General features: G+C 42.6%; 1 protein-coding gene across 1 annotated transcript; it reads right to left on the reverse strand.

Annotated features, from left to right (window-relative positions):
* Positions 1–462: 462 nt before the first annotated feature.
* LOC121863293 lies at positions 463–15909 on the reverse strand. Its single transcript, XM_042361882.1, has 3 exons — positions 15800–15909; positions 9342–9497; positions 463–2781 (listed from the first exon to the last, which is right to left on the reverse strand). The coding sequence occupies exons 1-3, from the start codon at positions 15900–15902 to the stop codon at positions 2546–2548; spliced, it is 495 nt and encodes a 164-aa protein (XP_042217816.1). The 5' UTR covers positions 15903–15909; the 3' UTR covers positions 463–2545.
* Between the last annotated feature and the right edge of the window lie 7337 nt (positions 15910–23246).

Consider the following 23246-nt stretch of genomic DNA (forward strand, 5'->3'; position numbering starts at 1 on the left):
TTATCATCATCATAATTATTATTTTATTATATTTTCGCCCCCCAAGCCTTGATGCGGGTCATTAAAAATGATTCTGTGCCCGGGTGGGCTAGCCATCTGATAAACAAGTCTCTTATCTTCCAGTTTTGTGGATCCTGAAGATGCAAGTCAATAATTATATTTAATTTTTCTCAAAGCAAAAGAGTAATGTTTTGATTCCAAATTCATCTCTATAGTATTATAATGGTCGCACTGTCACCTAGACTGAAGAGAGTTAAGAGTATCTAGGATAAAGGCCTAATGATGCAACCCATAATGGGTATTATTTCATTCGGTAAAATTACCAGTATTTTTCACAAGCACATGTACTCATTCTTACATTTAAGAAACATATAGTTGCCAAGAATTCAGTTTATAAAGCTTAGAAGCAATATTTATAACCATCATCTAATCCAGATTTACCCAATACATTACAGGTATTCCTCAGTTTATATATTTATTAAAGAAATACAATGTGCAAACACTAGAGCAACATCTCAAACATTTAAGTGAGGATTACCTGTGCTGATAAACAGAGTACAGTATTTCAAAACTTCTTCTGCAAAAAAGCAATTACCTTGGTTTATTATTCAACTATATATTTTATGCCTTACTTCCTTCATGACTTTGTCTGCATGTAGAGTTACTCCCACAAAATTTAGTCAGGAACCACCAAAAATGGTTTCAGCTTTACCTTCACCATGCCTGTCTTAATTGTTTTAAACATTCCTGGCAAAATTCTTGATCAACAAACTTCAAAACTTTTGTAACATTAGAAGCAGCAGTTGAAGACTTCCAGTTAGATTTTATATAACCGTATACAGTACAGTATTAATATATATATATATATATATATAAATTAAAATTTTAGTGCATCACAAGAGACTTCTCCAATGAGATCATTTCAGAGGTGTCTTGATCTTCAGAATATTACAGAACCTTTACATTATCCTTGGTATAACACCTTGGGGACTGGTTAATATAAATGAGTCATGAAGCTATAAAATTACACCAGTATTTCTCATATATATTGCTGGCAGTCATTTACACACTCTTGACATCAAGTGAGGGTAAATTGGTGCTTGTTGACTGGGTTTTATTAATGTATGTCAGAATTAATTAAGAACACTCAACCACGACATTTGTCGGTAACATATTTTAATACTGTACTAGATGCCATATAACAGTACAGGGGTATGCTAGTCTTATCAGGTAGTAGGCAGCTATCAAACAGGGAAGTACAGTACTGCACTACCGCCTGGGAAGAAATTGGAAGCATAATGTGTTGTCTTATGGTAGACCCTGCTGCCACATGGCATCACAAATGTGAACAAGTCCCAGGGTGCTGATCTGACTGACTTTCTGCCTCATTTACACACAATTGCAGGGTCTCAATTGTTTCTCTTACTTTGACAACACAACATACAGTACCGTAAATATCGTTTTTCACTTTTGATTTGTTTTATTTTTTCCATTTCTGTATTTATTTATGATTCATTTTCTTTTTCGTTCCCCTCCCCCCCAGACCCTGACGTATGCCTAGGTGGGCTAATCCCCGTAAAAAAAAAGTCTGTGAATTAGAATGAGCATAGTGACACTTCTTAACCTCTTGAACCAATCAAATACACTCTTAACAAGTTGCAAACAAATGTACACTTTTACCTGCTTTACTCTTTAAGAGTAATACTGTACTACCAAAAATCCAAATTACAATACAGTACAGTACTTTATATGAACTTTCGTGAGTTAAGTTTAAGGCTTCTCCTAACCTTTGCTGCCAACAATGTAAAAATATCTGGATGTACAAGTACTGTACTTGTATTAAAGGGACCCTCAATGTTCAACTTAATTTATAGGGATGAGACCTTCAGCAATCAACTGATTCATATAACTTAAAAACTGCAAAACATATTGCTTTCTGATGTACACGGAATGGCAGAACAAACACCTTGTCTGTGTATGCCATCACAGTACAGTATTGCTATTTCTTGTTGTACTGAATATTTGTAGGCTCTAATACTCCAGCTGGAGTGGTAACACCTTGGGAGACAGCTAACATCTATGTTTGATGCTATTTGTCTATCATTGTAATTGATTCCATCTGAATGTACCTTTTTTTCAGTATACTGTATGTGTTCTATCATATGTGTTCTATCATAAAATCTAAATTTATGATAGTTATGAATACAGGTATGAGTACAGTTTAACATAAAAATTAAAATTATGTTGCCGATACTTATACTTTAAGATGTAGGATAAAAAAATAGTAATGACTATCAATGCATAAATCTACATGGCAGTACATGTCTATATCACGTAGTGTATTCAATTTTCTTAAAGCCATAAGATGAATGTGAAGAATACTTTGTAAAAAATATCAATAGCTACATCAATACAATTTTTCATGAATTTCATTTCATTTCAGTTACAAACATGTTCTTTAGGCACAAAGTTACAGCCTCAAATAACTAAGTACTGTTTTGTGTAAAAGAAGGAATGGTTCTTGTATGTATTGTCCAGTACTGTATTACCGAAGTAGCCATCTTCCAATAAACATCAACACCCCAGTAGATACCGTAAACACAAGAGGAATGCTGGGCCGAGCATCAGCAGCAGGATTACAGCCATCTTTATCATTACAGGTGCAGTATTCCATGTGGATGTTGAAGGTTCCTGTCCGATATATACAGTAGCGAGCGTCTCCTCCAACGCCAGACTCGCCAAGTCGTGCACAGTCTCTCTTGTAGCGCCAATGACCATTAACTTGTAAAAGAAAATAAATGCACAATTTACTTTTACAGAGACAAAACCCATACATGAAGGAACATTGTGACAAAAACAAATTAAAGAAAGATTAACCCTTTCGCCTCGGGTGTCACGTATACGTGCCACTGAGTTTTTTCTGTAGACAATGGGTGCCACGTATATGTGATCTGGCGTTTAAATTACCCGCTCCAATGTGGTGGTGCAGAGAGGAGTTCTTTTGTTTGTTTTTTACAGGGATTAGCCCAACCGGGCACAGGTCACTGACCCACATCCGGGCCTGGGGGGCAAAAATGTAGCAGCAATAATAATAATAATAATAATATTAATAATATTATTATTATTATTATTATTATTATTAATAATAATAATAATAATAATTCAGATAAATAAAATTTATAATAAAAATACAAAATTATAAATAATAAAATAATAATGATAAAAATAACAATAAAATAATAACAAAAATAATAATAATAAAGAACCATAAAGAAAAAAAATCAATTAGTACTGTAGTGAGAAACAATACAGCTTAGTCTCGATTTATGCGGACTTCGTTCACGCGGCACCTTGCCAGACCGACAATTTTTATTTACACGGGAAGCGGTGCGGGCAGGGTGCGCACAAGGTCGCACAGTCAACAAAACATTACCGAGTTCTTCACCCGCCACCCACCACAGCCAGCCCAAGTCAGTGATAGTGAGGATATGGACTTTGAGGGGTTTGACAAAGAGGCCCTGCAAGCCTCTGTGGTGGATAGTGATACAGGTGAGGGCCACTAATCTGCCCTCTGCCTCAGAACCAACCCCCCATCCCCGTGTACCCAACCATCTCTTCTACTAATATAAGTGTTAAAAAACCTAATATTATTGATATTATCTCTTAAATATTAATTGTGTGTGCATACCATCATAAAATTAAGATGTTATTTTTACTACAACGTACGTATTGTGTCGGAAAAAGTGTACCCGTAGTTTGGGGGTTGGCCCAGTCTCTATTTCAATTAATCCCATATGTTCTGTTATTTCGCTTACGCGTTCCTCGTTTTACGCGGACCTCCCTGGGTTTAATTGACCACGTAAATCGAGACTATACTGTATATGTATGTTGTGTTGTCAATAGTAAGAGAAACAATTGAGACCCTGCAATTGTGTGTAAATGAGGCAGAAAGTCAGATCAGCAACCTGGGACTTGGTCACAATTTTTGTGATGCCATATAGCAGCAGGGTCTACCATTAGACAACACATTATGCTTCCAATATCTTCCCAGGCAGTGTACCTCCCTGTTTGGTAGCTGTCTACTACCTACAAAGTGGTTTCTCGTAGCTGATAACGAGTGTTGCCAACTGTGTGGGTTGTTTTTGTTTCCATATACCACAGACACATCAGTATTGTTTCATGATGTCACAGAGCAGTATGAGATTTGGTCGGGGCATGATAATTACTTTCTTGATCTAATGGATAAAATTGATACTGATTCAGATGCTCTCTCTGATGATAGTGAAAGGGATTATGAGAGGGATCTTTTGAAAGAATCAAGAGGTAAGGAGCATAATATATCATGTTCAAGTGATACTGATGAATATGATCCCCAGCCTGGACCAAGTTCTAAAAGGAAACAGCGTGGTAAGCAAAGTTCCTCCTTGGGTAGAAAGAAAAAACTCTAACAGTAGCACAGAGCATTCACTGAGAGAGAGAGAGAGGTTGTTCAATCAGATAGTCAAGGAGATGGTCAGTCCTTTGATAGTAGTCAGCGGGTGGCACAAGGAGCTGTTCGGCAACCCCCTACACTGCCTACACTTCAAGCACGTCCCACACCTGCTCAAGATCACGCTCGGTGGGTCTGGGATGAATCTCCTTTTACACCTTGTTTTTCCACTTGATGCAAGAAACTCTGGAATAACTGATGCATGCAATGTGATGTTCATGTGTTCTTTTATCTTGGCTGCATCCTTCTTGATCGTCCTGATCGTAGATTCGTTCACGCCATGCTGGCGCGCCAAATCAACCTGTCTCGTTCCTTTTTCTAAATCTTGTAGGATCTTGTACTTCACTTCGTAACTTAGGGCATGTCGTATCTTCTTTGGCTTAGGGCGGCTGGATCCAGGTAATGCAAGGTTTTTCTGTGGTGGTGGGGGTCCAGTGGAAGCCATTCTTACGAGATTAGCGAGATTATCTGAACAATAGAACACAGTACAGTGGTCCCTTGGTTAACGAGCACAATCCGTTCCAGCAGGTTGCTCGTTAACCGAAAAACTCGTTAACCGAAACCATTGTTTCAATGGGTTTTTGGGTAATTGGTTCCAGCTCACCGAAAATTGCCTAAATTCAACAAAAAAGGTAGAAAAGTTCACTTACTTTGAGGTGTGTATGTAGAAGGCTCCTGGATGATCATGATGATGATGGGAATTAGAATGGGGGTGGAGGAGAAGGGAGAAGAGAAGGCATTGGGGTGGAAGAGAAGTCACCCCATGGCACCATTTCACCCATAAAATTTTAGTTCTCTTGGTGTAATTCAAGATTATTTTCTTTAAATCAACACTGCACTGCATTATATATTGTCAATATGTAAAATAAATTTCAAAATGACCAATAATTTGCTTGGAAATATAGAAAAAAAGCATTTAGTTGAAGAGAGTTTCAAGCAAGATGTTACCTCCACTGAAAACAGAGAGAGACTAACACCTGTCTGGTGTGTTAACAGGCTGGATGGCATGCCAGAAACTAGTTTCTTGACCTTCAATTATGTTCAATAATTTTTAAAATGACTAAAAAAGTTAATTATTAAACTTTTAAAATTATTGAATAGTATAAACTTCTTGATATTTACTAAAATAGTAAGGAATTTAAGCCCTAAAACCAATTACTGTATTGGCAGACTAATACTACAGCTGGTGGACCGCCAAATGCAAGCAAAAACATGTTGAAGTCGGCTCGTAAAAAATCGCTAATCGAGGGATTGCTCGTTAACCGAAGTTAAGAATCTTATGGGAGGTAAATAGTTAACCGAAATCTCGTAAACTGAGGCACTCGTTAACCGAGGGATCACTGTATACACGGGGTGACTGGGAGGAGAGCAACTGACACGGCCAAGCGGGTTCTTCCCTCCCGTGGCAGGGCACATCATATTACATTAAACCAATCACAGCTAGTGGAGGAGGGAGGTAAGGATGCGTGGCCCAATCACAGTCCGATACGTCATATGACATCACCGATAACGCAACAGAGACATACACTGAACAACCTTACTCGCGCCGCTTACCCAAGCATGGCGGGAGGTTTGAATCCAAAAATGGCATGGTGCGGCAGGACCGCCAGATGCTCTCCGCGTAAATGACCAAACTTACAGCGTAAATCAAGCATTTCAATTCTGGCAAGGCACCGAGTAAATGACCAAACGCGTAAACCAAAACCGCGCAAATCCAGACTCAACTGTACTGTATACCAGTAAGAGAATTAACAAAACATTAAATATAAACTAAATACAGTACTGTACTGTACAGTATACTGTATAATAATAAATAAAAATAATAGAATACTATATTTTAACTTACTTTGAGGTGTGTATGTCGTATGCCTGGCAGCTTTGTTTACATATCAAACAGCTGATTGTAGAGGCAGTCGATGATGACATGCCATATTCTTTACAGAGTGCATTGGTTCTAATGCCTTCTTCATTTTTCATAATAATTTCTGCACTGTATATTATCAATATGTGAACTAAATTTCAGAATGACCAATAATTTTATTGTAAAAATGCAAAAATATTCAACAGACCAACAAAATCGATGTTCAAAGTTAAACAAAGTTAAACTGAGAAGCGTTGTTGGGTGATTCAATCAGCTGAAGGGCGCACAAAATTGTTCCCTGTACTGTCTATATTATCCAATATGTTAACTAAATTTCAGAATGACCAATAATTTTAATATAAAAAATGCAGAAATATTTAAGAGACCAACTTCTTGATATTTATCCCACTGGAAACGAATGTAAACACAGAACCAATTACTGTATTGGCGGACTAGCCGATCAGCTGATGCGCACAACAAAACGTGTTTGTCGTAAGGATTTCGTTAATCGAACTGAAAATCCTAATGGGAGCTAATTCGATAACCGAGGGACCACTGTATTGACTCCTTTTCATATTTTCTTTATATATGAATTATTGATTTACTTATTTTGTTCACAACAAAACATGAGAGAGAGAGAGAGAGAGAGAGAGAGAGAGAGAGAGAGAGAGAGAGAGATATATAAACTTATGACGTACGGTGTGTGTCCTTTATCTCCCCTACCCTCAAGGTGAGGGGTGGTGGCTGATTGTCCTTACAAGAGCACTGAGTCACATGATGCTGAATATCATAACTAGTAAAGTGACACATTTGATAGATAAATACATACTTAAGACCTAACCCAGTGCCTCTAGGAATACGAGACTTGGGTTAGGTCAAAGATGAGCAGGACAGGAGGATGTATGCAAGAGTCAGAAACCAAGCAAAGGCAGAGTGTAAGGGGCAGAAAAGGAGTTCCAGAGGCTGGTTGCAAGCGAGGTCAAGTCAAACCCAAAGGCGTTTTACCGCTATGTAAAGTCAAAATTAAAAATGTGAGTAGGAGTATCAGACCTGAGGCTTGAAGATGGTAGTTACACAGATTCTGACCAGGATAAAGCTGAGGCATTGAACAGCTTCTTTTCCTCGGTGTTCACAAGAGAAGATGCAATTAACCTTCCTTCGCTTGAGGACAGACGGTTCGACACAGCACTGACCCACATTGTGTTCACAGAAGAACGTATAAGAAATAAACTGTCAAAGCTAAAGGTTCATAAGAATCCTGGCCCTGACATGGTGTATCCCAGAGTGCTAAAAGAGTTGTGCCACGAGCTTGCCGAGCCCTTGAAGATCCTTTTCAGTACAGTAAATGCCTGGATAAACAAAAGGTCCCCAGAGATTGGAAAATGGCTCATGTGAGTCCTATCTTCAAGAAGGGTGATCGTCACTCCATGAATAAATATAGACCGATGAGCCTGACCAGCATAGTATGTAAAGTACTTGAGAGTATTATCAGAGATGCCGCCATGGAACATCTACTACGAAACAACCTTGTAAAGGACTGCCAACACGGTTTTATTCCGGGACGCTCCTGCTTAACATAACTGCTCAAGGTATTGGATATTTGGACCCATATTCTGGAACGGGGTGGTAATATCGACAATATATACCTAGATTTTGCCAAGGCTTTCGACAGTGTACCCCACGGAAGGCTGAAAATGAAACTGGAAGGGTACAGAATTCGGGGAAATGTCCTAGCGTGGATAGAAACTTTCTATATGACCGCAAGCAGTGTGTGGTGATTAATGGCACGAAGTCGTCATCTGTACCTGTTATAAGTGGGGTACCACAGGGCAGTGTATTGTGCCCGCTGTTGTTTGTTTGTTTCATAAATGACATGCCTGACGTTGTACACTCCTCCACACAAATGTTTGCAAAAGACGCCAAGTTATTTCGGGAAATCAAGAACCATGCGGACTGTGAAGAGCTGCAGAAGGATCTCTGTGGGCTCCAAGAATGGTCGAAGAAATGACTGCTGACATTCAATGTCATGAAGTGTAAGAGGATGCACCTGGGGCGTACCAACGGTAAGGAGGTGTATCATATGTCCCAACGAGATGAAGAAACTGCACTATTTGAGACAATGTGAGAAGGACCTAGGTGTGTATGTTGACAATGAGCTGAAGTTCTCGGGCCATTGCGAGAAGAAGGTAAATCAGGCAAATAAATTATTAGGTCTTTAGGTCATTCAGATATCTAGACGGTCCTTCCCTCGTAACGATCATCAAGAGTGATGTGCTTCCCGATCTGGAGTACTGTCACCCCGTCTGGTCCCCGAGATATGCTAGGGAATGTCAGTTGGTTGAAAATGTTCAAAGGAGGGCCACCAGACTGGTGCCTGCACTTTGGCACCTCAACTACCCTGAGAGACTGGAGCGCCTGAACTTGCCTAGCTTATACTACAGACAGGCAAGGGGGAACCTAATTGAGGTGTATAAGCATCTCAGGGGGCACTACTCAGTCGAGTGTCCTTACTTGGATCTGGCAGATGCTCGCCCCACAAGGGGTTACAGCTCAGGGTTGAAGAAACCGCAGGTCCAGAAAATTGTGAGGGCAAACTTTTTCGGAGTGAGAGTTGTGAACTCTTGGAACAATCTGCCAGAAAGTGTTGTGACGGCACCGAGTGTGAGCTCTTTCAAGGCCAGACTTGACCAACACTGGAGCAGGTTCAAGTACATTCAGGAGCCGGTGCATGCCAAGTACAGGTACTTGCCATTCACCTTTTTTAGATTTACTGTACTGTACATGTATATAATGGGTAATTACATGTTTTCCAACCCGTCCTCCAAAAAAGTACAGTAATGTATAGGGTATTGAAAATTCAAAAATAAAATATCCTTCTTAAAAACTTGTAAATTTTGAACAATCATTATAAAAAAATAAAATAGTTATCATAAATTGAGAAATACCTGCAGTGACAATAAACAAAAATAAAACAAATACTGATTAACCAACCTTTCATTCTTATTTTGCGACACATGGTGGCCGGGACCCCACGCAGGTGAGGCAGCTCCTCAGCAAGGCTACAGTCCTTGGGGTTGGCTGTAGAGTTATCAAATGGGTCACTGCAGAAAGGATCCAGCATACTGTTACAGAACCAACACTTTATGCCTGCAAAGAAGGAATAGTCACTGAGTACAGTACTGTATTGGATAAAAACATACCCGGTATACTTTACTATGTAACTAACCTGACTGAGCCTAAATCTAACCAAAATGCACTCCCCCTTAATCCAAATTGACCTGACCAACCTATTTAAATCTAGCTTAACTTTGCTTAAATCCAACACAGCAGAGCCATACTTTATCAAAATTTAATACATTGTAACCTAACCAAAACTAACCTGCATTCAATGTGTCCTAGATTCATTTTCTCTAAATCCACCTGATTTACCTTGGTCTGTATCCAATGTAACCTGGCTTACCTTTGCCTGTACCCAACTTTATCAGGCTTACCTTAATTAAATCTAACATAACTTCACCAACCTCCCCCACTGTAAACCCATACCATTAAATGTTTTATATACTGGTACCGGTAGGTTTTGCTTTTTTCTTCATTAATTACTGTATCCAAAGGCAATTTTCCTTTTAACAAATAATTTCAGTAGTTGTCATGACAGAGATGTTTGACATTAATTAACTTTTAAACATTAAGAAATATTAATGCATGTAAAGTCTTTTCCAATGACTTCTACATTTTATGACACATCTGAGAAAAGATGAACCAACCTAACCCAAAGAAAATACAGGTTGAACTTGGGTTTAACAGCACCGATGAGACCTGGACCACGCTGTTAAATCCAAATTGCCATTAAATCAAACTATGGGGGGAGATCGCTGATGAAACCATTGTATCAAGCACTTTTCTAAATCTTAGTGTTTCCCTGATTACATGTGCTTCGCGATTCCATTCCCTTCTTTGTGTCGCTGTCCACATTGTACTTAAAGGAGTTTACCTTCCTGGTTCTTTAAATTACAAATTGTTGAGGAACCAACACCATAGATTTCACAAAGTTGACAGATTGCTTAGAGGCCATAATTGATGCAAAGAAAGTTGAAATTTAAGGTGATCACATGAGCACAACACCGGCTGGACTTCAATGCCAAAACAAACTGATCGCAGCACTGCGGGAGCATTGAAGCAGGTAGAGGAACTAGTGGAAATTATGGGCGGGCCTTCAAATTCACGATGTCTGAATTTTGCAGTTATAGGCGAGATGTTGGTAAATCCAGTGCCGTTAAATCGAGATTCAACCTGTATATTACAACATGGTTAGGTTGGTGCTAAGGGCATGGCATGGCCAATGAAATACAAAATGAATATTAATATATGCATTACAAAATTATAAATACAAAATAAACTCAAACTAGAGCTTATTTACTTTAGCCAAAGCCCTACATCAACATCAAAATTATTCTGTACTTTTGATCAAGTTCTGGTTCTGGCAGAACTTTTCCAATCTTGTTTTTATCACTTATGACATGGTAATGAAAAATTAAATCTGAAAAAAAAAAAACCCACAACATTGAAAGCATTAATACTATGTCTGAAGTTACCCCCAAAATGAAAATTAAAGATGCACTTCATTGACACTTTGTAGCAACTAATATTGTGGAACAAATTTAGTAATATTTGGTGATTCCTAGTCATTACTTGGTTTTTTTTTCAGTATTTTATCCAACATTTCCCCTCAATTTCAAAGCCCTACCCACTTTGAACTACCATCTCGTTGGTAATTGGGAGGTCTTATCGGTTAAAATACTCTACAAATAAACATTTGTGCCGGAAATGTAATAGTATAAAGTATTGTTCTTTTCTTTTTTGCTCTTTCTCCCTATATAAATAGAAATATGAAATTCCATGTTCGACCTAATATGATTCTTCACTAAAATAAGTGGTAAAATAGCAGTTTTGCTACCAATTCCATTTACAACAGAAGTGGTATGAGAAAAAGTTATTGCAATTGACGAGATTTAACTTCTGGTGAATCCAAAATTGCTGTAACCCAATTGGGAGTGAAACTGCAATACCAAATAGGTACAGTGTACCTTATGTTGGTAATTATTGACGACTGATCCACCGCCGATTTTTCATAGAAAACGAATTTTAAAACGCTGTAATTTCATTCAGTTTTATAGTGAACACTGTTGTAGTTTTGGCAAATATATTAAAAAAGGGTTATTTCTAAATTAAACCTAACTTAACCTTAACTGATAAGAAAAGCAAGTGGCAGAAGCATGTTAGAAGACCTCACCAACCTAACTTCCTAGCAGTGGGGCTCCACCCTCCGGACCTCTCAGCATATTTAACAGAAAGAACATACATTGGTATGGTGTAATTTTATATTTTCTGTGGACATGAAAACAGCCGCCAGACAAGGTAGTGCATGTCTAGTAGCTTAATTATCTACCAAAGAAAGCAATTTCCAAGAAAGAAAAAGATTATTATATCATAATTCACTGAGGAAAATATAATAAGACTATAAACATGAAAACAAATAATGCATCGGTGGGTCATTCATCAATATTAACCCTTTCTGCTTAATATGGGGAGGGGGGGTTTGGGGGGAAGAGCCCACCCAGCTAAGAAGTTTGGTAAGGTCAGGTAGGATTCTTTTGGTTGGTTAGGTCAGGTCCTATTAGGCTCCTGGTAAATGTTCATATCTTTACATGAGTTCCTAGGGGTTGACCAATATGTTTTACCAGTGTATTTTGTTGTGTATTAAACGAATCTGATCTTCATTTTTGGCGGAAATTGCTGGTTCGCCCTCCCCCCAACAATGATGGGGAGAACCTGGGAAATTGGGGGTTTTGGGTGGGGGAGAAAACGAAAACGAATTACCTAACCTAACCAAACCACTAGCAGGGGGCTCTGCCCCTGGACCCCCAGTAGGTTTCGCTTAAACTAACCTAAATGTTTCAGTAGTTAAAAACTTCGGGGTGCGCCATGTCCGAAAGTACAATACCTTAGTTAGAAGTGAAAGGACCAGAGATACGTAAGAATTGGATATAATGATCGTCTTTCTCGTAAAACTCAGAATTAAACTTAAAATAATTGTATGAGCACAAATGACAACCAACCTCCACCACGGCCATTGTGAGACTGGTCAATGAAATTACCCGGGCAGCTTCCTTTGAAAAAATCAAGGTATTATTGCATTTCCGCACCCGACATTCCTACCCCTAATCTATTATCATATTTGAATAAGACGTCTAATTATAAGATAATTTTCTTCTATTACATTACCGTCGCAAATGTATAATAACGGAGATAGAGTATCCAAAATTTTCTATATTGTCTTCCATTAATCTTCCGCCATTATCGCCTACCTCACCTCCCACACTACGTGTCTCCTTCATAAATCATCACGCGCATGCATTCCCGTACAAGTCACACAGCCAATCAAAAGCGCTTTTTTTTTTGCAACCAATTAAAATTATTTGTGGTTTAATTCGTGGTATTTTTGGCCCAATCAAATTCAATTTCTATTTTGGGTCTCTCGTATTTCAAAATTCAAATTAATTTACGACCGTGGAAGTCTTGCAAGTTTTTGGGGAAAAAAAATTGAAGAAACTATTGCATTTTTTTGATCTCATGGTGTTCTCCCGACCTCAGTAAAGTGTCCAAAGTGCAAGAACAAATGTAAATATCGTCAAGACCAACTTATAGTATTGTAGTGGATTCCTCCCCTTCAAGCACCGAATCTTCTCGAATTCCCCAGCCTACGCCTCCAGCGCCGCCCACGGAGCGGGGGTCAACTATCTACCCACGCCTACCCCCGCCTTATAAGGCCTGACACCGCTGTGACCACTCTCTTTCTACACAGTGCCACCAGCAAGCAACACCTCCTCCTCCTCCGCGCCAGCCTGGCGGCTGCCGTTCCCGCCAGCGACCTTGGCGTCCCTCAAGCCGCGTGTCCCTCCTCTGGGCACCCTCACCACCCAGCTCTCTCTACTCAACGTTTATTACCATGCTACCTACCCAGCAACAAGCTGCATTGTACATCCAATACAATGTGTATACAGTGAGCACATTGTGAGTTTCTTTTCTCCATCCCATCCTGAGTGTTAACCAATATCTCATAACCCCACAAATGGTGACCCCCGGAGATTCGCACTCACACAGGATGGAGGAGAAACTGATCACTCTCCCAGTCTTCAAGCAACATGGAAGACTGGCTTACCCACGCAGAGGCAGCTCTCATCGGCTCTACAACTACTGTCTCTACACCGCAGGTTAGACACGCTAGAGCAGCTCTGCTACTCTAAGCAGACAGCCGCTCCTCTTCCTGCCCCAAGCACCACGTCCTACCGACCCCAACACACCCGTCCTGCCTCAGATGCCGCCCCCGGTCCAGCAATACCCCCTGCCGCTCCTCCTGACGCGGCCCATGCGCCTGAGTGCGGACCCACACACCCCTCTCATCTCCCTCAGGTACCCCCCTGCTACTGTCCTGCACCCTGCTGCTGTCATGGGCCCTGCTGCTGTCATGGGCCCTGCTGCTGTCATGCACCCTGCTGCTGTCATGGACCTCTTCCTGCTGACGCAGCCTCTGCTCCTGACCCAGGCCCACACATCCCAGCAGGCGCATCTGAGGACTCTGTACCTGTCGCGAGGGAAGCACAACTTTCATCGCCTCCACAACCCTTCTTCTCCCTCTTTCCTCCAACAGATCCCGAGTACCTAGACAGAGTTGCCCCCCCCCCCTAGCGGCCGGCTCATCCACGCCCTCACCGTTCCGCCTCACATATGGCACACAACTCTGCCAACCTCCAGCCGTGCCCGGAGGGGAAGGGGAGTATTGTAGTGGATTCCTCCCCTACAAGCACCTAACCTTCTCGAATTCCCCAGCCTATGCCTCCAGCGCCGCCCACGGAGCGGGGGTCAACTGTCTACCCACGCCTACCCCCACCTTATAAGGCCTGACACCGCTGTGACCACCCTCTCTTTCTACACAGTGCCACCAGCAAGCAACATCTCCTCCGCGCCAGCCTGGCGGCTGCCATTCCCGCCAGCGACCTTGGCGTCCCTCAAGCCGTGTGGCCCTCACTCTGGGCACCCTCACCACCCAGCTCTCTCTACTCAACGCTTATTACCATGCTACCTACCCAGCAACAAGCTGCATTGTACATCCAATACAATATGTATACAGTGAGCACATTGTGAGTTTCCTTTCTCCATCCCATCCTGAGTGTGAACCAATATCTCATAACCCCACAGTATGTGGCATTGTGGTAACTCCAATGACGAATGAGAACCAGGCCAATAAGGTAAGAAATAAGTGATTCCATCATATGGTGAGTCAGTTAGGTTAGGTCAGGCCAGGTTTATGTTTTTCTAGTGTTTTTTGTGTATTTTGTATTCGCTTAACCATTATTTTTTTTTTGCCATGAAAAAAAAATCAATAAAAAAACCCGGCCAATTTCCGTCAGAAATAAAGGTCATAATCAGTCTAAACACACACAAATACACTAGAAAAATTTATTTTTGACTTTCTAACAGAGTTGGGTGCGCTTATACAAATTTACCAAAATCAAATGTGATTGGTCAAAAAAATTTGTGTGGTGATATCGATACATCATTGGTCACGGCCGGATGATGTCAGTCTATTGTGCATTCGTGATGTGCCGATAAATCTCCTCAAAGACTGAAAACTGCGTAAAATAAATTAAATTCAATTGTGTCGCTATTATCCATTTCCGCCAGGTATATATGGGGTTCAAAATGTTCAGAAGAGCGAAATCTAAATGTTTTAGTAGTTTATAACTTCTGGGAGCGCTATGTCCTAAAGTAAAATAATACCGGTAAACTTTGTTTTGGCATAGGATTTTTAAGGGTTGGTTAACATTAGGTCAGGTTTAAAAGAAAATTAAAATCGCGTTTTTTTTTAAGCATTTTACCCCACATTTTCCCTCTACTTGAAAGCCCTGCCCACTTTAAGGAAGTAAAATTGTTGGTAATTTTATCGGCTAAAACAATCGATTTTTTTATGGAAATGCTATAGAAAAAAGTGTCTGAATTGTCTGAACTACAGATTCCAAAACTTAAAATCCTAAAATTTGCAAGTACGTGATCGAAACGATAATTTTACAATTATTTTTAGCTTTTCTTTCTCCCTAGGCCCTCTATAAGGCTCAATATAAAGGTACGTGTTGGCAGCTTCTAAATATTTAAAATATATACATATTGGAATGACCCTTTAGACCTCCTGCTGGGAGAGAATACTTGGCTGTAGGACCCACCCCCACACCTGTAGGACCCACCCCCACACCTGTAGGTGAGTTGCACCACCGCCCACACCTGGACAAAGCCTAAAGCGGACGTGATAGTACAAGACTACAGTTATTCTTCTCTTCTCAGCTTACCTTATTTATTTGATCTCTGCGGAAACCTTTGGAAATTAATAATCATACCTTGTGTAGTGGCAGACAGGTATAGTAGTATTAAAATGAGAGAAAGGAATATTCTCCACGCCAACATTTTGAAGTATGGAGTCACACTAACAGACTCACACATAAACAAGTTAAAACAACCTGTGAGATCAGTCCAAGTTAAATGAAAACCACGAACGTGACCCTTAAACCATATATTTTCCAAGAGACACAAACCGACAGAAGCTGTTCTGACCCGATCTAAATTATTATGTGGTTGTTATTTTATGTTCTTGTCATCTATTTTCAGATAATGGGTAATAATGAGTTAATCGTTCGTGTTCGTGGTAGTATTTTAACATTAAATACATTCTGTAACTCTCTTGTCCGATTCCTCTTCTGCTGGCCTCCACCTCACCTTTGTCACCTCCCCCCGCCCCATACTTATTACCTCGCTTTTACATAAAAGTCATCAAATTAAAATTCATTCCAGAGTTTTTGTTTTGGAGCATAGTTATAAAATGTCTTGAAATAATCCTATCCGTATTCAGTACCCTGTACATCCCTTTGTAAGGTTTTCGGACTTTTAGTATGGTCACGTGACCACGACCACGCCTGCTGGGAAATTAAACGCATATCAATTTGAATTGAATTAAGTTGAAACAGTTTATTTAGCTAGAAAAACGCAGATACAGAGTGGATAATAATAACAATATTAACATGGCTGAGCCAGATGAGAACCTGAGATTATTGATCATGCAACAAAAACAACACTGATTCAGGAACAAAGGCAGGAAATCCAGTGTCACAAATAGCTAAGAATTTGGAAATTAGCATTTGACTCATTGATATCAAAGTACTTGTTGACAACGTTTTCTATTGTGGGGTTATGAGATATTGGTTCACACTCAGGATGGGATGGAGAAAGGAAACTCACAATGTGCTCTCTATATACATATTGTATTGGATGTACAATGCAGCTTGGTGCTGGGAAGGCAGCATGGTTACAAGCGTTGAGTAGAGAGAGCTGGTTGGTGAGGGTGCCCAGAGGAGGGCACGCGGCTTGAGGGACGCCAAGGTCGCCGGCGGGAGCAGGAGCCGCCAGGCTGGAGTGGAGGAGGAGGTGTTGCTTGCTGGCGGCAGTGGGTAGAAAAGAGAGTGGTCCACGACAGCAGCGGGGTGCAAGACAGTAGCAGGGGGTACCTGAAGGAGGAAAGAGGGGTGTGTGGGTCCACGTCAGGAGCAGGGGCCGCGTCAGGAGGAGCGGCAGGGGGTACTGCTGTCATGATCGTGATGACGGCTAACCTGGAAACCTTAAGGATTCATATTACGCTCAAACGTCCACAAAGCCTTCCGAGTCCCCCAGTGGAAACGTCCCCCGTTTTCTCTGTTTCCCCGCCTTTGTCTTAAGGGAACTTTGAATATAATCCGCGGATTTCGTAGCAGACGCTGTATGTTGGGACCTGTTGCCATCCAACCCTTTGTAATCAATTTAATTTTGCTTTTGATAGCTGAGTCAGAGCATTGTTAGTGAGGATAATAGTAGGGAATGAAACTGAGTTCATAGTCTCAGTTTCAAAGTCAGAGTGTACAGTAAATTAATTCATCGAAATAGAAGTAGGTGGACTCCCTGGCATATTTTGAGTGGGTGCCGTGGGCATTTCTACCGTTAGTAAGTGTCCGTCCCTTCACCCATACAGGTCCCTAACGCAGCCTAGGCCGTGTCTGTAGAGTGGATGTTGTATCCACTATGTCTGGGGAGATGTCCTAGGTCCAGTAGGATCCTGTAGGAATTCGTGGTATAATGTTGTCTAGCACTCAGGATGGATGGAAACTCTAAGGTGGTTTTCTTGTATAATATAAGTTATATGATAGACAGTCTGGTGCTGGAGATGCCGTGTGGTGAGGAGCTGCTCAGTAGAGACGTTCGGTGAGTAGCGTGTTGAAGGAGGTAGATGTGCAGGAGCTTCGTTAGAGAAGATGTTGCCTGTTGCTGGCCTCCTGGTTGAATGAATGCTGGACAGCGTGGAGCTTGCTGGAGGAGGTGATGCGTGTTCAAGAAGAATGGCCAGAATGAGAAAGCTGGTTGGTGAGGAAGCTTAGAGAAGGACAGCTGGTGGGTCGCCATGCTCGCTGGCGGGAGCGAGGACCGCCAGGCAGGCGAGGAGAAGCGAGGGCCGCCAGGCAGCGGCGGAGGAGGAGGTGTTGCTCGTTCAAGAAGAATGGCCAGAATGAGAGCTGGTTGGTGAGGAAGCTCAGAGAAGGACAGCTGGTGGGTCGCCATGCTCGCTGGCGGGAGCGAGGACCGCCAGGCAGCGGCGGAGGAGGAGGTGTTGCTTGTTCAAGAAGAGAGACCAGAATAAATCTCAATGGAGAGACAGAGCTTATATACCCAGCAGCTGTGAGTCCTCTATGAGTCATGTTGGGAAAACCCGAGAAAGTCGCCGGTCTTTCGTTCCGTTGCTAGGGAAGGTGGTAACATCTGGTGACGCCGCTCGCTTGGTTGCTAGGATACTGTCGCATTGGAATGCGGATACGCAGTTGTAGGGAAGAAGTCCACTACAATCCGTTACCTTCGTGAGACCCGGCCGTCAGACACTTCAGACTACCTATGGCCCCCATAGCTGGCTCGTCTGGCCCTAACGCTCGGCCTGGGAGGTGACCCCGGATCACCAAGCCACACACCACTACCAGCCCCCATCATTGGTGGATGAGTGTCTAACTCAGTAGGGCTATTTGTGTGGTGGGATTAATCCACTGGGATCTTCAGAGTTCGTCGGAAAGTACTCCATGGTGGCTGGACCCCATGGCTGTTGCTTGAGTATCACTCCTGACGACTGAGTGTTGTAGTGGCAGTTGCCCTGGTCTTTATGGTGCTAAGTGACTATAAGAGTTATGTGTTATTGAGTATGTCCACCCAGTAGGGTTGGGAGTATTATTGAGTATGTCCACCCAGTAATGGTGTGAGTATGTTGAGCCTGAGGGCATAGTACTAGATTTCGTCTGTTGGTACATATAAATTCTTTCTCCTAATTTCATATTAATGTTTAAATAAATTTTGTGTTTGTATATTGTGTCTATTATTTACTTTTACTTTACTTTTATCCTCTTCGCCACTGATCGGCTTGCGCTAGCCGCCCGGGCGATCGGTCACGTCTCTGTCACGCACTGTTGGCAAATACTGGGCATGCACCGGCTCCTGAATGTACCTGAACCCGCTCCAGTGTTGGTCAAGTCTTCTCTTGAAAGAGCTCACACTCGGTGCCGTCACAACACTCTCTGGTAGATTGTTCCAAGAGTTTACAACCCTAACTCCGAAAAAGTTTGCCCTCACGGTTTTCTGGACTTGCGGCTTCTTCAATCTTGAGCTGTGACCCCTTGTGGGGCGAGCGTCCGCCAGCTCCAAGTAAGGACACTCAACTGAGTAGTGCCCCCTGAGATGCTTATAAACCTCAACTAGGTCCCCCCTTGCCCGTCTGTAGTATAAGCTAGGCAAGTTCAGGCGCTCCAATCTCTCAGGGTAGCTGAGGTGCCGAAGTGCAGGCACCAGTTTGGTGGCCCTCCTTTGAACATTTTCAACCAACTGACAGTCCCTAGCATATCTCGGGGACCAGATGGGGTGACAGTACTCCAGATGGGGAAGCACTTCACTCCTGAAGATCGTCACGAGGGACGGACCGTCTAGATATCTGAACGACCTTCTTATAAGACCCAATAATTTATTTGCCTGATTTACCTTCTTCTCACAATGGCCCGAGAACTTCAGCTCATTGTCAACATACACACCTAGGTCCTTCTCACACACAGTCTCAACTAGTACATTTTCTTCATCCCGTTGGGACATATGGTACGCCTCCTTACCGTTGGTACGCCCCAGGTGCATCCTCTTACACTTCGTGACATTGAATCTCAGCAGCCATTCCTTCGACCATTCCTGGAGCCCACAGAGGTCCTTCTGCAGCTCTTCACAGTCCGCTTGGTTCTTAATTTCCCGAAATAACTTGGCGTCATCGGCAAACATTTGTATGGAGGAGTGTACAACGTCAGGCATATCATTTATGAAACAAACAAACAACAGCGGGCCCAATACACTACCCTGCGGTACCCCACTTGTTACAGGTACAGATGACGATTTCGTGCCATTAATCACCACACATTGCTTGCGGTCATGTAGAAAGTCTTCTATCCACGCTAGGACATTTCCCCGAATTCCGTACCCTTCCAGTTTGATTTTCAGCCTTTCGTGGGGTACACTGTCGAAAGCCTTGGCAAAATCTAGGTAAATATTGTCGATATTACCACCCCGTTCTAGAATATGGGTCCAAATATCCAATACCTTGAGCAATTGTGTCAAGCAAGAGCGCCCCGGCATAAAACCGTGTTGGCAATCTTTTACAAGGTTGTTTCGTAGTAGATGTTCCATCGCTGCATCTCTGATAATACTCTCAAGTACTTTACATATTATGCTGGTCAGGCTCACCGGTCTATAGTTGTTCGTGGAGTGACTATCGCCCTTCTTGAAGATAGGACTCACATAAGCCACTTTCCATTCACTGGGGACCATTTGTTCATCCAGGCATTTACAAAACAGAATCTTCAGGGGCTCTGCAAGCTCGTTGCACAGCTCCTTAGCACTCTAGGATGCACCATGTCAGGTCCAGGACTCTTATGGACCTTTAGCCTGGACAGTTTATTTCTAATACCCTCTTCTGTGAACACAATGTGGGTCAGTGCTGTGTCGAACCGTCTGTCCTCAAACGCAGGAAGGTTAGTTGCATCCTCTCTTGTGAACACTGAGGAAAAGAAGCTGTTCAATGCCTCAGCTTTATCCTGGTCAGAATCTGCGTAACTACCATCTTCAAGCCTCAGGTCTGATACTCCTACTCGCGTTTTCAATTTCGACTTTGCATAGCGGTAAAACGCCTTTGGGTTTGACTTGACCTCGCGTGCAACCAGCCTTTGGAACTCCTTTTCAGCCCTCCTACACTCTATCTTTGCTTGGTTTCTGGCTCTTGCATACATCCTCCTGTCTTGCTCATCGTTTGACCCAACCCACGTCTTGAATTTCTGGGTTTTCTTCTTAATTTACCGTTATTTCTTCCCTATTACTTGTTACTATCATTACATCTACCCACGAGCCTCCTCTCGTCACGCTACCAATGGTAATAAGTATGAGAGTAAAAGGAATTGTTACTGACACACAGGCCCTCATAAAATGGTGGCAGCTCAGGCCCTCATAAAATGGTGACAGCTCAGGCCCTCATACTGCTGGGCTGGGGGCGGCGTCTAAGGCAGGACGGGTGTGTTGGGGTCGGTAGGAAGTGGTGCTTGGGGCAGGAAGAGGAGCGGCTGTCTGCTTAGAGTAGCAGAGCTGCTCTAGGGTGTCTAACCTGCGGTGTAGAGACAGTAGTTGTAGAGCCGATGAGAGCTGCCTCTGCGTGGGTAAGCCAGTCTTCCATGTTGCTTGAAGACTGGGAGAGTGATCAGTTTCTCCTCCATCCTGTGTGAGTGCGAATCTCCGGGGGTCACCATTTGTGGAGTTATGATATATTGGAGAAAGGAAACTCACAATGTGCTCTCTATATACATATTGTGTTGGATGTACAATGCAGCTTGTTGCTGGGTAAGCAGCATGGTTACAAGAGTTGAGTAGAAAGAGCTGGTTGGCGAGGGTGCCAAGAGGAGGGCACGCGGCTTGAGGGACGCCAAGGTCGCCGACGGGAGCGGGAGCCGCCAGGCTGGAGCGGAGGAGGAGGTGTTGCTTGCTGGCGGCAGTAGGTAGAAAAGAGAGTGGTCACAGCGGTGTGAGGTCTTATAAGGCGGGGGTTGATAGTTGATCCCTGCTCCGTCAGGCGGCGCTGGAGGCGTAGGTTGGGGAATTCGAAAAGGGTCGGCTACTCAGCAACAAACGGCGCTTGTAGAGGAGGAATTCATTACACTATTACAGGATGAGTACCGTGAGAGCTGTCAGTCTTAACTTGTATAAAAAAGTATTTATATACTGTGTTACAAATAAAACGGCTGCAGATAAATCGAAGTTTCTCATTTACTTTTTATCTCCAGTGTACTGTGACATGAATTTGTGTATTACATTCACAAATATTTTTTATGTGCTTTCTTGAACTTACAGCAAAGGAAGTATCAGATAGGAGTCACACGATCACGGGTGTGAACACTAAACTGTTAACTTAGCATAAAGACTACACATCTTTTACTTACTTTTACCTTTATCGTCTTCACCACTGATCGGCTCGTTAGTCGCTTGGGCGATCGGTCACGTCTCTGTCACGCTCTGTTAGCAAGTACGAGTCATGTACTGGCTCCTGAATGTATCTGAACCCGCTCCAGTGTTGGTCAAGCCTGTTCTTGAAAGAACTCACATTCGGTGCCGTCACAACATTTTCTGGCAGATTGTTCCAAGAGTTCACAACTCTCACTCCGAAAAAGTTTGCCCTCACAGTTTTCTGGACTTGCGGCTTCTTCAATCTTGAGCTGTGACCCCTTGTGGGGCGAGCGTCCGCCAGCTCCAAGTAAGGACACTCGACTAAGTAGTGCCCCTTGAGATGCTTATACACCAAAATTAGGTTGCCCCTTAACCGTCTGTATTATAAAGTAGGCAAGTTTAGGCGCTCCAATCTCTCAGGGTAGTTGAGGTGCCGTAGTGCAGGCACCAGTCTGGTGGCCCTCCTTTGAATATTTTCAATCAACTGACAGTCCCTAGCATATCTCGGGGACCAGACGGGGTGACAGTACTCCAGATGGTGAAGCACTTCACTCCTGAAGATCGCTACGAGGGACGAACAGTCTAGATATTTGAACGACCTTCTTATAAGACCCAATAATTTATTTGCCTGATTTACCTTCTTCTCGCAATGGCCCGAGAACTTCAGCTCATTGTCAACATACACACCTAGGTCCTTCTCACATTGTCTCAAATAGTGCAGTTTCTTCGTCCCGTTGGGACATATGATATGCCTCCTCACAGTTGGTACGCCGCAGGTGTATCCTTTTACACTTTGTGACATTGAATCTCAACAGCCACTTCTTTGACCATTCTTGGAGCTCACAGAGGTCCTTCTGCAGCTCTTCACAGTCCGCTTTGTTCTTGATTCCCGAAGTAACTTGGCGTTATCCGCAAACATTTGTATGGAAGAGTGTACAACGTCAGGCATGTCATTTATGAAACAAACAAACAACAGCGGGCCCAATACACTGCCCTGTGGTACCCAGCTTGTGACAGGTACAGATGATGATTTCGTGCCATTAATTAACACACACTGCTTGCAGTCATGAAGAAAGTCTTCTATCCACGCTAGGACATTTCCCCGAATTCCGTACCCTTCTAGTTTGATTTTCAGCCTTTCGTGGGGTACACTGTCGAAAGCCTTGGCAAAATCTAGGTAAATATTGTCGATATTACCACCCCGTTCCAGAATATGGGTCCAAATATCCAATACCTTGAGCAATTGTGTTAAGCAGGAACGCCCCG

The sequence above is a fragment of the Homarus americanus genome, unplaced genomic scaffold (genome assembly GCF_018991925.1).
Source record: "Homarus americanus isolate GMGI-L3 unplaced genomic scaffold, GMGI_Hamer_2.0 scaffold46197, whole genome shotgun sequence".
In the NCBI taxonomy this organism is placed as follows: Eukaryota; Metazoa; Arthropoda; class Malacostraca; order Decapoda; family Nephropidae; genus Homarus; species Homarus americanus.